Source organism: Anopheles marshallii, chromosome 2 (genome assembly GCF_943734725.1).
Source record: "Anopheles marshallii chromosome 2, idAnoMarsDA_429_01, whole genome shotgun sequence".
Classification (NCBI taxonomy): domain Eukaryota; kingdom Metazoa; phylum Arthropoda; class Insecta; order Diptera; family Culicidae; genus Anopheles; species Anopheles marshallii.
Genome location: NC_071326.1, coordinates 22,235,367 through 22,248,740, shown reverse-complemented (window position 1 = coordinate 22,248,740; position 13,374 = coordinate 22,235,367). Strand labels below are relative to the sequence as shown.

At 42.8% G+C, this 13,374-nt stretch overlaps 1 protein-coding gene across 1 annotated transcript in view; it reads left to right on the top strand.

Moving 5' to 3' along the window:
• The window catches only part of LOC128710407 (E3 ubiquitin-protein ligase TRIM33), a 35,331-nt gene extending 28,870 nt beyond the window's left edge, over positions 1-6,461 (top strand). The window contains exons 3-12 of the mRNA XM_053805461.1: positions 2,177-2,491; positions 2,577-2,829; positions 2,893-3,366; positions 3,904-4,406; positions 4,493-4,715; positions 4,788-5,245; positions 5,340-5,790; positions 5,856-6,012; positions 6,100-6,223; positions 6,306-6,461. Coding sequence (XP_053661436.1) covers positions 2,177-2,491; positions 2,577-2,829; positions 2,893-3,366; positions 3,904-4,406; positions 4,493-4,715; positions 4,788-5,245; positions 5,340-5,790; positions 5,856-6,012; positions 6,100-6,223; positions 6,306-6,461 — 3,114 coding nt within the window. The remainder of the gene's footprint in view (positions 1-2,176; positions 2,492-2,576; positions 2,830-2,892; positions 3,367-3,903; positions 4,407-4,492; positions 4,716-4,787; positions 5,246-5,339; positions 5,791-5,855; positions 6,013-6,099; positions 6,224-6,305) is intronic.
• The last annotated feature ends 6,913 nt before the right edge of the window (positions 6,462-13,374 follow it).

Genomic DNA, 13,374 nt, shown 5'->3' with positions numbered 1-13,374 from the left:
ATGTTGAAATAAAAAAAGATTGATTGTACGACAATTTGCATGACTCACAATCAAATATGACAATATTGATTGAAGATAAAAATGAAAGTGCTTTTGCTAAAGTTTTGTGTGTGTTTTTTTTTGTTGACCAAATGATGTTTCATGATCTTCACGATCACACTTTGCAATAAAGCTTGTTGACCTTTATCACGCTAACTCAAAGACCGTTTGCAGGGAATGATGTAATGTCCAACAATTTCGCCATGTTTTGAGCGTGTATTGTATAAGAAAACATTCCATGTTAGTGTACATGTAAAAAGGTGCCACTGCTTTACCGAACCCCGAAGGATTTAAATCGATATTTGATTTGGCCTGTAGCGTTTATGGCCAAAAATTAAATGCGGAAATGTTACGGAATGCTCATGGTAGCCTTTCAGGCGATTGCAACCATTGCGACTGCATGGCAACATGGCTTCCCAATCACGCACTTCCAGTTTTGGATGATTCGGTAGATTTAGCGCGGATAAGATGGGCTGGAATATTCGCCAAGCTTGCATTAAACCACTGCAACACTGCGGGCGCGATCGATGTTGTTGTTTGTGTACGCTCTTCTGTGCGCATTAAATCAAACGTTATTGGAGTCGCCATTAAAAAGCTTCCCAATCGTCCCAATCAAACGATTCATTTACATGGGCAACACGATATTGCTGATTGCAAGAGATTCTGATGTTTGTTATTCGTGATCGATTGATGTGGGCCAATAGTTGTGTCTAGTTGAATGGACAACCCCCACCACGGACGAGCGTGTAGGCAGGCAGGTGGAGAAACTTGGCTGGGAGGCCCAATGCCACGAATACCGTATTATTTCTAATTCAGTTCTCGAAAATATGAAACATGACTGCTCGGCTAATGCGCGCCTGTTGTTCATTGAACTCTACGAACGAAGCGCGATATTGAACGAAATGTGTTTGTCTACGTTCACTGAAAGCTTTATTAATGTGTATTTGTTGTTTCTCGCAATCGTAATTAGTTTGTACTCAAATTGACGATGGCTGTGTGCAACGATAAACATCTGTTTTATTTATCTGGTATTGCATAAACATCATTGCGAACGTAATTTGCAATGGAACGATAGCGGGAGCGACATGCAATATAATTTAAAGTAAACATATTTGCTCTTTTGTCGTCAGTTTTAATATACGCAATTTTGACCTAAAATATCCTGTTTTTGCTGCGATCAAAAAGCGTTGTGGTTCGATCAAAGAAAAGAAAACTCTTCCTAAGAACTGTAACAATAATTCATTTATGAAATCGATTCGCGGTCACTTCCGTAGTTCGCTAGACTAACATTTGATTTATGACATTAAGAAATGGAGGTGACTTCCATATCTCTGTTCGATGTTTCTATTTTTCATCCATCTTCCAAAAATACTCTTATCATGCTTTTGGAACGTGCAATTGCAAATGCACCAGCTGCGTAATGCTCGTTGCAGTAGGTTCGGTACATGTGGACAACGAACGTGGAACAGCTTAATATGTACGATAGCACCTGCTACACAGCATCGTGGACAGAGCGCGGAGAAGGGCAGAGTGTTGTCGGTGGTTTGGAATAAATTGGATTTCAATGAAATTTATGTGCTACAACAGATGGTGTGCACGCACTCATGGCTTTGCTGCACGAGCTGCGGGCCGAGCCAATAATCCTTTATGGTTGGATAAGGATTCACACACGCTGTGATGCTGTGATGCGCTAGGTTAATCATTTTGATGCTATACGCTTCCTACCGTTTCGTTTGATTCGAAACGCGAAACGGATTGGACCGGTATAGAGCAGCAAAAGGAAGCCATCTTGTACGACATAGACCGGACGAATTGCGAACAATGCAGACTGATCCGGTCCCAGACAATCAGCCATTCACTGTCAGTTATTGTGGAAAGTATTATGAGGGAACAATGGAAGTGAGTGTTAATGTATGTGCAATGCCCAGTTGATATGCTGTCGATGCAGCGATGCAGGACTTCATAGCCAGGACTATCAAAAAACTATTTTTATACCCCGCCTGTTTTGCGTTAAACCTTTCATTAAACCATGGTTCGCTAGAGCTAATTTACTTGGTTAACAAATATATTTCTTGTTTTTTTTTGGTTTCTGAATCAAATTCTTCTTATTAAATTATTTCTTTTACTTTCGCCGTAGGAAAAATTATCTCTCTATTGTGAAACCTGTGATCGGTTGACCTGTCGCGATTGTCAACTACTGGATCACCGAGACCACAAGTACAAGTTCGCCAACGAAATTGCCAGCGAAACGAGAAGCAGTTTGAGCGCGTTGCTGAGCGAGATTAGCTACAAGAAGGTGCTGCTATCGAGCGCTATGAAAGTGATCGATGATCGACAGGCGCAAATCACCGAGAAAAAGAAAGAATTGTCCAAAGAGATCGCTGATTTGGTGGTAAAACTTACGAACGCGGTCAACACCCGTGGCAAGCTGCTGGTGTATCGATTAAATCAGGTATAGGTCGGCCCCGGTAATACTGCACTAACGCAGTAACACAAGAAACTCAATAATTGATCTTTTATTATTCCTTTTCTTGCAGGTTTGTGACACTAAGCTTCAAGTATTGAACGAGAAAAAGAATGCGCTTCAACTGCTCTCAGGACACACGGATCATTGTATCGAATTTGTGCAAACCGCTCTTGATAAGGGTAGTGACAGTGCCGTTCTGTACAGCAAGAAAACACTTGCTCGGCATCTGCAAAAAGTAAAAAGCCAACGGGCTGATATTCCCAACCCAGAAATACCGGTTCGTGTCCAGTTATATCTTTCTAACGTACCGGAACTGCAAAGTGGTAAGCGACTGTTTGATCACTAAACATACAGCGTTATGGCTACATTATTTTCGTTTCTTCCAGTGATTGCACGCATTGGTACGATACTAGTCGATGGGAAAGTATACCCATCATCACCAGGACCGAACAATGCACCACAAGGACCCTCGGGAGCTAGTGGGCCGAGTCCGGTTGCACCTCAAAGTAGAAGTAAGCAACCAAGCCCGAATATTACACCACCTTTGAGGCCCGGTATGCCAGGTCCGGGTATGACACTTTCCTCCAATGGCCCAGGTGGTAGTGGCCCCGGAGGAGGAAGTGGTGGCGGCGGCGGCGGCGGAGGGGGCGGGTTCTCCCAGGTGCCTCCCATGTACAATGGAAGCGGTGGTGTACCGGTAGGCCCTCCATTCCCTCCCAATCATCCGATGAACAGATCGTTCTCACAAGAGAACGGCCCGGGACCAGGGCCGGGCTTTGGCCGGTTTGGTCAAATGGGACCACCGATGGGTATGCCACCGCAACAGCATGTTAGCTCCTCGACCCACCCACAAAATATGGGTAAGTGGATTAAGGTTATAGCTAGTGCACATAGTTAATGCTCTATATTAGTGACGTAATGACTTAAGCGCTGCTCATGAAAATAATTGTTTGCAACATTATTCTAACACACGACTATTACTGCCATTATTTCCATCTGTTAATTAACCTCTAGTATGTAATTTATGAAAGTAAGTGGAGAATGGAACAAATATTGAAAAAGGAAAAAAACACAAATGCTTATGAGAAATTTTCTTTTGATTCCTTATCTTTTTTTTTTTAATTTTAAGTATTTTTAGTTAATTTCGGTAGATGGGTTTGTTTCTTGGGGGGGTTATTAACTTGTTTTTATTTTCGTTATTTTCTTTTTTTCTTTTATTTCCGCCTTAACAACCACCACCTCATCGCCACCATTGTTCGTAATTACTGTCTTATTTTTTCTGGTACCTTTTCCTTGCCTCACGGTCGATGCCTGATCCAATCATTCCATTATGATTTCTGCACTACACTATCAATTAATAATGACTATGTTAAACTTAACTATTGCATAACGATCAGACATTAGTTTGCGTAATTTATTGAATCAAAAATCGAATGGACCTCCGCTTCCACCGGGCGGTGCAGTCGGCCTATCGGCAGGCAGTGGGTCCATGCTTAACAGTCCTAGCAACGGGTCTGGTGGTGGGAGTGGTAGTGGCGGTAGCGGTGGTTGTGGAAATGCTGGGGGACATTTAGGCAATGCTGGCAATAACGCTCTGGCTAATAATCAATTTACTGCCACAGCAAACTTCATGGGCAGCGGAGTTTCACCAGGCGGATCGGGCGGAGGACCACCACCGCACCATCGCGGTCAGATGGGTGGTCCGGCAAATTTTATGGGTGGCCCGGGTGGCGGACACCAGAACTTCAATCAACCTCCGTCTGGCGGACCGCCAAATAACGGTGGGATGGGCATGGGAGGGGGAGGATCGGCCGCGGCAGCAGCTGCTGTAGCTGCGGCACGTTTTCAATCTTTTCCACGGTTTCCCATGCCGCCTTCCATGCGGCATATAATGGGTAATGTAAGTATATATCTCATCCTCTGAGATGCGTTGGGGATGTAAAATTGTTTTTTTATTTTTTCTCTTTGTCCTCGTTTTGCTTCTAGCAGAACTCTTCCACTTTACTGACACCGAAGCAGCAGTCTTTACGCTATCCGGGACAACAAACGCCACCAGGATATAATACGAACTCTCCGCAACCACCTCAGATGCCGCCACAACTTTCCGGAGCACCTGTTCCCGGACCTGGTGGATCAGGTGGTGGAGGAGGTAACAGTGGGGGTGCTAAATGGCATATTCCACAAAACATGCAAGCGCAACAGAACAACGGTATGTTATGTCGTGTTACAATTATCTTATTGCAACAGCTTATTTGATTGTTGTTATATTTTTTGATTTCAGGGTTTTGTGGTCCATCAGGATTACATCTGTTTGGAAGTGGACCAAATGAATCGTTCAAAATTCCATTAAAATCGCCGGATACTATGCGCAACGCGATGCTTCTTAATGGGAGTGGTTCTTCCGGAGGTACCATTTCCCTCGGTGGACACGGTGGCGGTGGCAGTGGGGGAAACTCATCCAGCTCTGTTGGTAGTTCATTACACCATCATCACCATCACCATCCTCATAATCAGCAACAAAATCAACAACAACAACAACATCAACAACATCAACAACAGCAACATCAACAACAACAGCAGCAGCAGCAGCAGCAACAACAGCAGCAGCAACAGCAACAGCAGCAGCAACAGCAGTTACACAGTCAGCAACAATTACAAAATCATCTGCAGCAACTACAAAATGCTCTTCCAAATGTTTCCTCCACCAACCCGAAAACACCGAGTCCCAGTACGAATGAGGTTGGTAGAAAAGAAAATCGTTCTTCAGGACCCTAGTTATTTGGTCAACATTTATGAATATTAATCCCGCCTTACCTTCTATTCTTCCTTGCAGCCGGGGAAGGATTTCGCAGAATCAATTGATAAGACATGCGAGGATTCGGTAAACGATCTGATGGCGACAATTGCCAAGCTAGATTCAAACGGGGTGCAGGTTCTACCGGAAGGGCACCGTGGAAAGACAACGTCCCCGCAGGTTCACAGTTCCACTGATGTGAACACCAGTGGGAGTACGGTGGTTAGTGGATCGAGCTCGGGTCCTGGTTCTGCCGGTGGTTCTAACAACAGTGCGACAATCGTGCTGGATGATAAAAACTTACCGAAGGATCTCGATCCAAACGAGGACTGGTGTGCGGTGTGCATGGACGGTGGTGAGCTGATGTGCTGTGATAAGTGCCCGAAGGTCTTCCATCAAACTTGCCACATACCGGTAATTGATTCCCTGCCGGACGAGAGTGAAACATGGCAGTGTTTGCTCTGTTACAACTTTGCGGATTTACCGCCTGGTAAGGCTTCTTTAGTACTGCTAGATATTAAATTGCATCTCTAATCTGTGTAATTGTTCCAACAGAACCTACGGGGGAAAAGCGTAACGTAGGCATAACGCCACTGGAGCTAAAGATTCTGCAAAGAATTGTGCTGGAATTGTTCTGCCAATATGAAACCAGCATGCCCTTCCGTCAACTCGAGCCGGAAACAAACAAAGCATATTATGATATTGTACGAAAGTAAGTCATTAGCATTTTAATATCCATTGGGAAAGAATACTGATGAAGGTTTTGTGTGTGTGTTTGTGTTTTTTTTTATTTTAACAGTCCGATTTCGTTAACGACTATTCGCGAAAAGCTAGAAATGAGCAATAATGACCATTACACTGACATTGTTTCCTTTATCGCTGATGTGAAGCGATTGTTCGACAATGTGTATCTTTACTACCAGGTATGTAAGAAGCGTGTGACTGATTGCATTTATCGAAATGAGCTTTTCAATCTAATCGGCCTCTGTATCTTTCGATTACTAGGAGGATAGCATGACGTACAAAAATGCACGAAAGCTGGAAAAGTTCTTCGAACAGCAACTTTCGAAGTGGTTACCAAAGTATCTTGAAATCGAATGCTATTCCGACGAATATCTACAGAACGCATCGAAACGTCTCAAGACCCATCAAGAGGACTAACAGTCCCTGCAACCCGTGAGCGGTGCAGCAATGCTGCAACACAGGACCCTCTCGGACTTGCAGGAACTATGTCCCGATGTGCAGCAGCAGCTGTGCGATTTACAACCGGAAGATCTTTCGCTTCATTCCAACAGTGGCGATGATCGTGCAGCGATACACGAAAAAAAGTGTACCACGGACAAACCATCCTCCGAACAAAAAGGTGCAGAAATCAGCCAAGAGCTAGATAATCAACTGTGGAAATCGGAACATTCGTCTATCGATGATGATGAAGAAGCGAACTATTCGATAATCGATAAGAACGTAAGAGAACAGTGTAAAGTGTCGGATCAACCGTCAGGTGGGAGGACTGCGTCACGAGAGCAAGAAACGCCGGCGACGTCAGCAGGAGGGATTGCAAAAATATTGGGATCTACTGGTAATGTTACCTCCATCACCACCGTCCAAGACACGGCAGCGGCAACAGCACCAACGACGACGGCGTCGCCCGGGACAATAGTAAAGCATTTGGATGAAGTAATTGCACCATCTGGCACGGAAGAGAATCCGTAATGGCGAAAGGCATGTAAAAAGAAGTGCTTTGTGACCAGGAGGCCAAGCAGCATTCAAGTGGAAGTAATATTTTTTTAAACCCTACTTCGATGTACATAATTCACAGCAGATATAACATTACTAGTTGAATGCTGCATATCCAGCTCGGTAGTATTTTCACCGGGGCTTTACTGATGACGGGTAGTTTGCTGTTGTCAGTTGACCACCAGCCTCTCCCTGCTCTTCTCGCCAGCCAGTCTTCTTAAGTAAGAAAGACTTGATTCAACGGAGGGGGAAATGTAGAACGCATAACTTATACATAGCATCTAATATCCGCTGAAAAAAAACTAGGAGCGAAATATGAAAAGCTGAAACGAAAATGATATTGACATTGGAATCAATCTTGCATGACAACATGATAATATCTTTAGTATTTGTACAAAACAAAAGAAAGAGTGTGCATTTCTCCATGGTTGAAACAATGAAACGGTTTTATAATTTTGCATTAGGAAGACGAATCGTAACCAAATGCAATGAAGGGATATCCCGGGTCGTTCGGTTTGTTGTTGAAAACCGACACAGTTTCATATTATTTATTAATAATTTCTAATACCGATTTGTTTTGTCGTTCGTCTGGGATACAATAGTTTTGCAAACGATGATACTTTTTTTCTGTAGCGGTTTTGATTTGATAATAACAGTTTTATCAGTCATTGTTTAGGGAACCCTTTTAAAATTTGCAATGAAATCTGAAGTATGATAGCCTTGTAGAAATCAGTATAAAATTCATGAATTCACAAACATTATTCGTACATCACCGCCAGCAGTAACATCTAAAGTTGGAAGCTAAATCCTAGGAACCGATGCCAGTTTGTCGTAGATCGTTACCCTTCTTACCGATTACAATCTTTCGTAGTCATTCTTTCCAGCCGAACATTTTTCCATATTTCAACATTAGTCAGGTCAAAGTGCAACAGTATACGAATGTTAAAAGTTTGAAAGTGACACATGCTTTGGGGAATTGATTTCTTTATCTTTTGAGATTGCCCCGAAAAATTCACACACATGCATGTGCATAAAAATTATGCTCTAAAGTTTGGGAAATAGTGGAAAGGTCTAGGAGTTCGAATTCGTTTGCAATAGATGATTCGCTAGCGAGCGAATGATAAATAAAAACAAAAGTTAGGGCTAAACGTAAGCAGGAATGAACGATCGTAAACACATTCATATAGGCTGGATTATGTGTACCTCTATACATATTTACCGCATACTTCCATACATTGATAGCGTACGATCATTTGTAGGTTCTAAAAACGTTAATATGTAAGCAATCATTGAACTTTCTCAATGCTCGTAAGACACGCGTACATAAAGATACTTGATGCAAGTAACTCGAACAAAACGCTCTACGAAGACGGTAGGTTTTACAGTATAGTATACATTGTAAACGACAATGAAAATGAAGGTTACATTATAAATACTGCAGTGAAATGAACACAGTGGGAATTGTAATTCTTATGAAAAAAGGGTTGTTCTTCTTATGCATCCGAAAAACTATTCGAAATTGATAGTTGCGTTGTTTACAAGCTTAAGTTACCAATTTACTTTATGTTTTCGTGTTTTTTGTAATAGAAGTCATCGGACACATGTTGACTAACGGACAACAGCAAAAGCTGAATTGTTCAAACCAAATGCGTAGTTGATAAAATTTCCGCTAGAGGACTAATTGATTTGTTCCATTGCAAAGCGCAAGAAAAGATTTTCTTGCTTACAAAACAGTTGTGCACACATTGGTAGTAGAAAATGTCTAATGCACATTTAAATAACGTCGGATTTACATTAACGACACAAAGAATTAACGGTTTTCATTGACATGCTGGATGAAATTAAGCTTAAATTGTATAGAAAATCATCATGTAAGTGTTCTGTGAAATTGATAAACTTGAAGAATCCGTCAAAAATAACGCTATCTCTAGAGTTGTAGGCCAGTTTATCTGGAAGCAAAGTATGCAAACCTGTTTATTTTTGAATATATATTTGAATAATCTTCAATAAACTTTACCGAACCCCGAGATGCACGGTACTCGAGTATCGCGGATGTTAACAATTCAACACTTGTTGGAATTTTGTCTGCAGAATTCTATTTATAATCAGTGGAATTTCAAATATTCCCTGGAACACGTTACATATGTACAAAATAAATGTAAAAGTTGGTAACTTTTTCCTCTGATTGTCGAAATAAAGGTCAACATATTAATTTTATATGTGCTTCGTTATGTGAAAATAAAAATTCCATTATTTATTACGGAAACCTAAACGATGTGCTAATGGAAATTCAAGTTACATTCAACTATTGGGAATACTTTATTGAAAATGTTCTAAAAAAATAAAAATAATACTTTCGACAATCTATTTATCTGCAATACTCACAGAACTTTTCTATCCATGGTTTGGAGCGAACCGGTACGCACTCACTACGTTTTGATGAAGCAGCGAAAAAGAAACAACCATAGACAACACAGCTAGCTAGCTCCTTTTCGCACGTGCGCGATGGAATGAATTTCAAGTGAATTCGAACGATTGCATTCGGCAGCTCTAAATCAGGCGGTTTTGACGATGTTTACTTCAGCAATCGCCACTCACGCACACTTTCTTCCGACGCTTTCAAGGAAGCAGACGTGTCGCTCGTGGTTCGTCGGTGTGATCTTGAAAGAAAAAATAAACAGAAAAGGATATTCTGTACTGGGGGCAGTGTGTTGTTCCAACAATTTTCGAACGCGTCCCCCTCCGCGTGGAAGTTAAATTCCAATCAAAAAGGTAAACAAATCCGTTGCTGCCGCAATGCAAATCGTGTTCAGTGGAATGTTTTGTTTGTGCTAAAATATTTGGCAGTACAACAGTGGCTATTGCGCGTGAATTGAAGGTGATCTTTCCATCAGCTGTCTTGTGCGAACGTCACACGCCTCCCAGATCAAATCGGAGCTTCGGAAAGAAAAACGGTCCGCCTGTGCGTTGTGCGGTGGTAGCGTGGCATGCGGTTCCGTATTGTGCCGATTGTTGTTGATGTTCTTTGTGAAACCTTTGCGATGTGTGCGTGTTTGTGCGACTAACGCAAAGTGCGTGCAGTTGATCCGGGCCATTGTAATAGCACAGGGCTGATGCGTTTAAGCGTACAGGTGTGCGTGTGTGTCTTGAAAAGCAGGAATAGCAGGAATAGCAAGTGAATAGTAAATCAAAGCACCCATCGCAAAGTCCCGTTGTCGCGATCGCTGACCTGATCTTAGTTCGAGCGAGTGCTGCTTTATTCTTTGTTGAGAACGTTCGCTCACGGTAGTTCAACGATGGTTCAAAGTAAGATCGTAGTTTAAATAGGCGGAAGTGTCGAAACATTCAACATAATCTCAAGACTGATCTATGTCACAAGACGGACAAAAGATCACCGTGGTAAAGATACCTGTACGAGTGTGTGCTGTATTATGCTCTTGCTGGTGCATACTTTCTCTGCGTACGTAAATCGCAAAGCAAGGCTACTTTGACTGTTACGAAGCCTTCAGAGATTCGGTACGGGTTCAATTTCCGGAACGATAGCGACACACACCAAGGGCTGCTTTTTTTCGTGATCTCTTTTCTTCTTTCATTGGCATTTTGGCCTGGTCGTCGGTCTGGTGGCGCCTGGCGCCATGATGAGATGCTGGGTGTGTGCGTGTTTTTTTTTCTCCTTTGCTCTTCGTATCCAAAGCTAGACGACGGCGTGGTTCTAGAGTTCTGTTTGCACGTGACGGTGTGTGTGCGTGTGTGTATGTGCTTCCGTAGTTGTAACAAGAGCTGTAAAACTTGCAAGATTACTATGATAATCCGATGTTCGTGAAACGAGTCATTGCGGAGAGAAAGTGTACAACGAATGTTTTATTTTTCGTATTTTTGTCGTGCAAAAGTGGTCAGAAAGTGGTGAGCGATTGCTTTTGACCTACTTTGCTTTCACAGGCAAAGCAAAGCAAAGCGAAATTAATATGCATGTAACCGAACGCACATTTCTTTTAAATCCATCGTTCAATTCATCTTTGGATAAGCAACCTAAATGTGTGTGGAGCCTGGGTCAGTGTGGTAGTGTGTTGTTGTGGTCGATCCAAACAATTCAAGGCAAACGACAACATCCGGCTGAGTGTGTGAAAAGGCGATGGTCCGCCAAGCGAGAAAGAGCATCACGGTTTGTGTGCGTGTGTGTGTGTGCGTGCTGAGATTGATCTGTCACTTGGATGACATTCCTGAGCCTAGAATAGCGAATGGATCCCCTATCTTTCGAAAGTTAAACAAAACTGCGTTTAAGCAAACAATTTCTACATGTTGTTGAATTACAATACTATTTGTTTGAAAAGGGTCAATTTGTGCAGTTCAATAGGTAGCTTGTGTGTTCACTTGGGTACTCCTTCCATCAGTGGTGCCTTCCTTCTCTTTCTGTCGTCAGCCACTTGACGCGCTCGTTGTTGAGTGTATGCGTGAACCTTCGGTTTTCGGGTGAGTGCCCGTTTGGTGACTACACGCACACATATAGCAGAGGGTTTTGCAGCGAAGGAATTTGGTGCCGTGTGTAAACAAGTATGGTATGATGGTGTTAGTGGGAGCACCGTTCAGGCGAAACCGAACGTGTGCGAAAGCCAGAGAACAAGTAATACGCGTACTCCAGCGTGCGCCAATATCTCTTCTTCTTAATCACGATAAGCGCCGACAATCCGGCATGGGAACAATTATCAGTCCACTTAGAAGTCCGGTTCCTCTATTATTTTTTTTGTTTAGGATGGGGCAAGATGCCTACACCTAAATATTACCGTTTCTGCTTGTACCTATTCAGTCGTTAAAAGTATTGCATATTCTTGGGTCAACATCGATAACAGCATTGATGGTGCAATACGCGTTAGGGAGATGGCTACAATCCCGTCTTTCTACAATCAAAACACCTGTCTTGACGAACGTAGCTAGAAGAATGGAACTTATATGGTTCCAGTGCTCACATACGCTTCTGAGACATGGAACCGAAGAAATTCCTCTTAGCTGCAGTTGCACAATAATGCAGGAACCGCTACGATGACGAGTTGTCGTACAGTGAATCCGACTCACTAGGCTAGATTGGTGGGTGGTCATGTCATGGTCATGTCACTAGAATGACACAGGACGACCCAACCCGTAAAGTCCTTTTTGGGTTGTGGACATGGACGTGTCGAAGAGGTGTGGAAGGTCTAAATTGAGATGGATTGATGGCGTTGATGCGTCCGCACGAAAAGCCGAGATATTTGATTGTCCGATTGTGAGCTGATTAGAGGAGTTCTGCAGCAATTTCCTGTCTAAATCTCATACTCGTATGTTTATTATTTTATGTGAGATATCTTGTTTCACGTTACGACTAGTGGGTATTCCTGGTTAATATATGTGCAGATAAAATACATAGCATGAATACGATAACATGACTTCGATCTAGATCAAATTTGGAAGCTAGATTATGGAAGCAAAAGTAGAAACTTGTTCGCATCGAACATCGCAGCTCAAGTTAACGGGATGAAACAGCACAGGCGGGGAAAAGTAGCACAAGTTAATAGCAAAATCCAAGTGGTGGTAAAGCAGGCTGGGTAAATTTTCTTCTCCCAAGTACGCGCGTTGACGGTGCTGTGTGTTAGTATGTATGGTGCGACTAGTAGCAACAAACACCACGTCCCAAGTCATCCACCTCCGGGTAGTGTTGGAGTTTGTCAGGGCTTCGAAATGGAATAAAAAACCAGCGCCATAGTAGAACGAAATAAACGAAGATGGGGTGGCGAAAACACAATAAAAGAAAGCGATGGAAACGGTTGCACCAACAGACAACTTGTGCCGTGTAGCCAGGGAAGGAAAAAAGCAAGCCAGGCAAGCGAAACAAGTCTTCGAGTGTTTGCCGTGGGTCCGTCAGCAAACGTCGCGGCATTCAAGAAGGGAAGCAAAGCGGTCGAAACAATCGCAATACCAAAGATAACGATGACAATCAAAACGGGAAGAATCAATGCAATCGAAGCAGCCCAAACAGTGTGTGTGGGGGGTGGAAAAGGGTCTGGTTGCTAGTTGTGCTGGAACATTAACTCTTTGATATATTTTTGGGGGGCAATCCGTTCCTACCATCTTCAACATTACGGTACGGCCTGTGACCCATTTCGTTAGTGAATTGTTTGCGTTATGAAAAGAAAAGTGTTCCGAATAGCGAAAAGCAAGCGCTATCGACCACCCAGCAAAGATGGAAGTTGCGTGTTGGATGAGCTAAGAATGTGTGTGGTGGTGTGATGCGTCTATCGATTCCTGCTTAGTGATTGACCAATATCTACGGCTAATGGAATTCCACAACTGAAGTGTTTAAGCAACA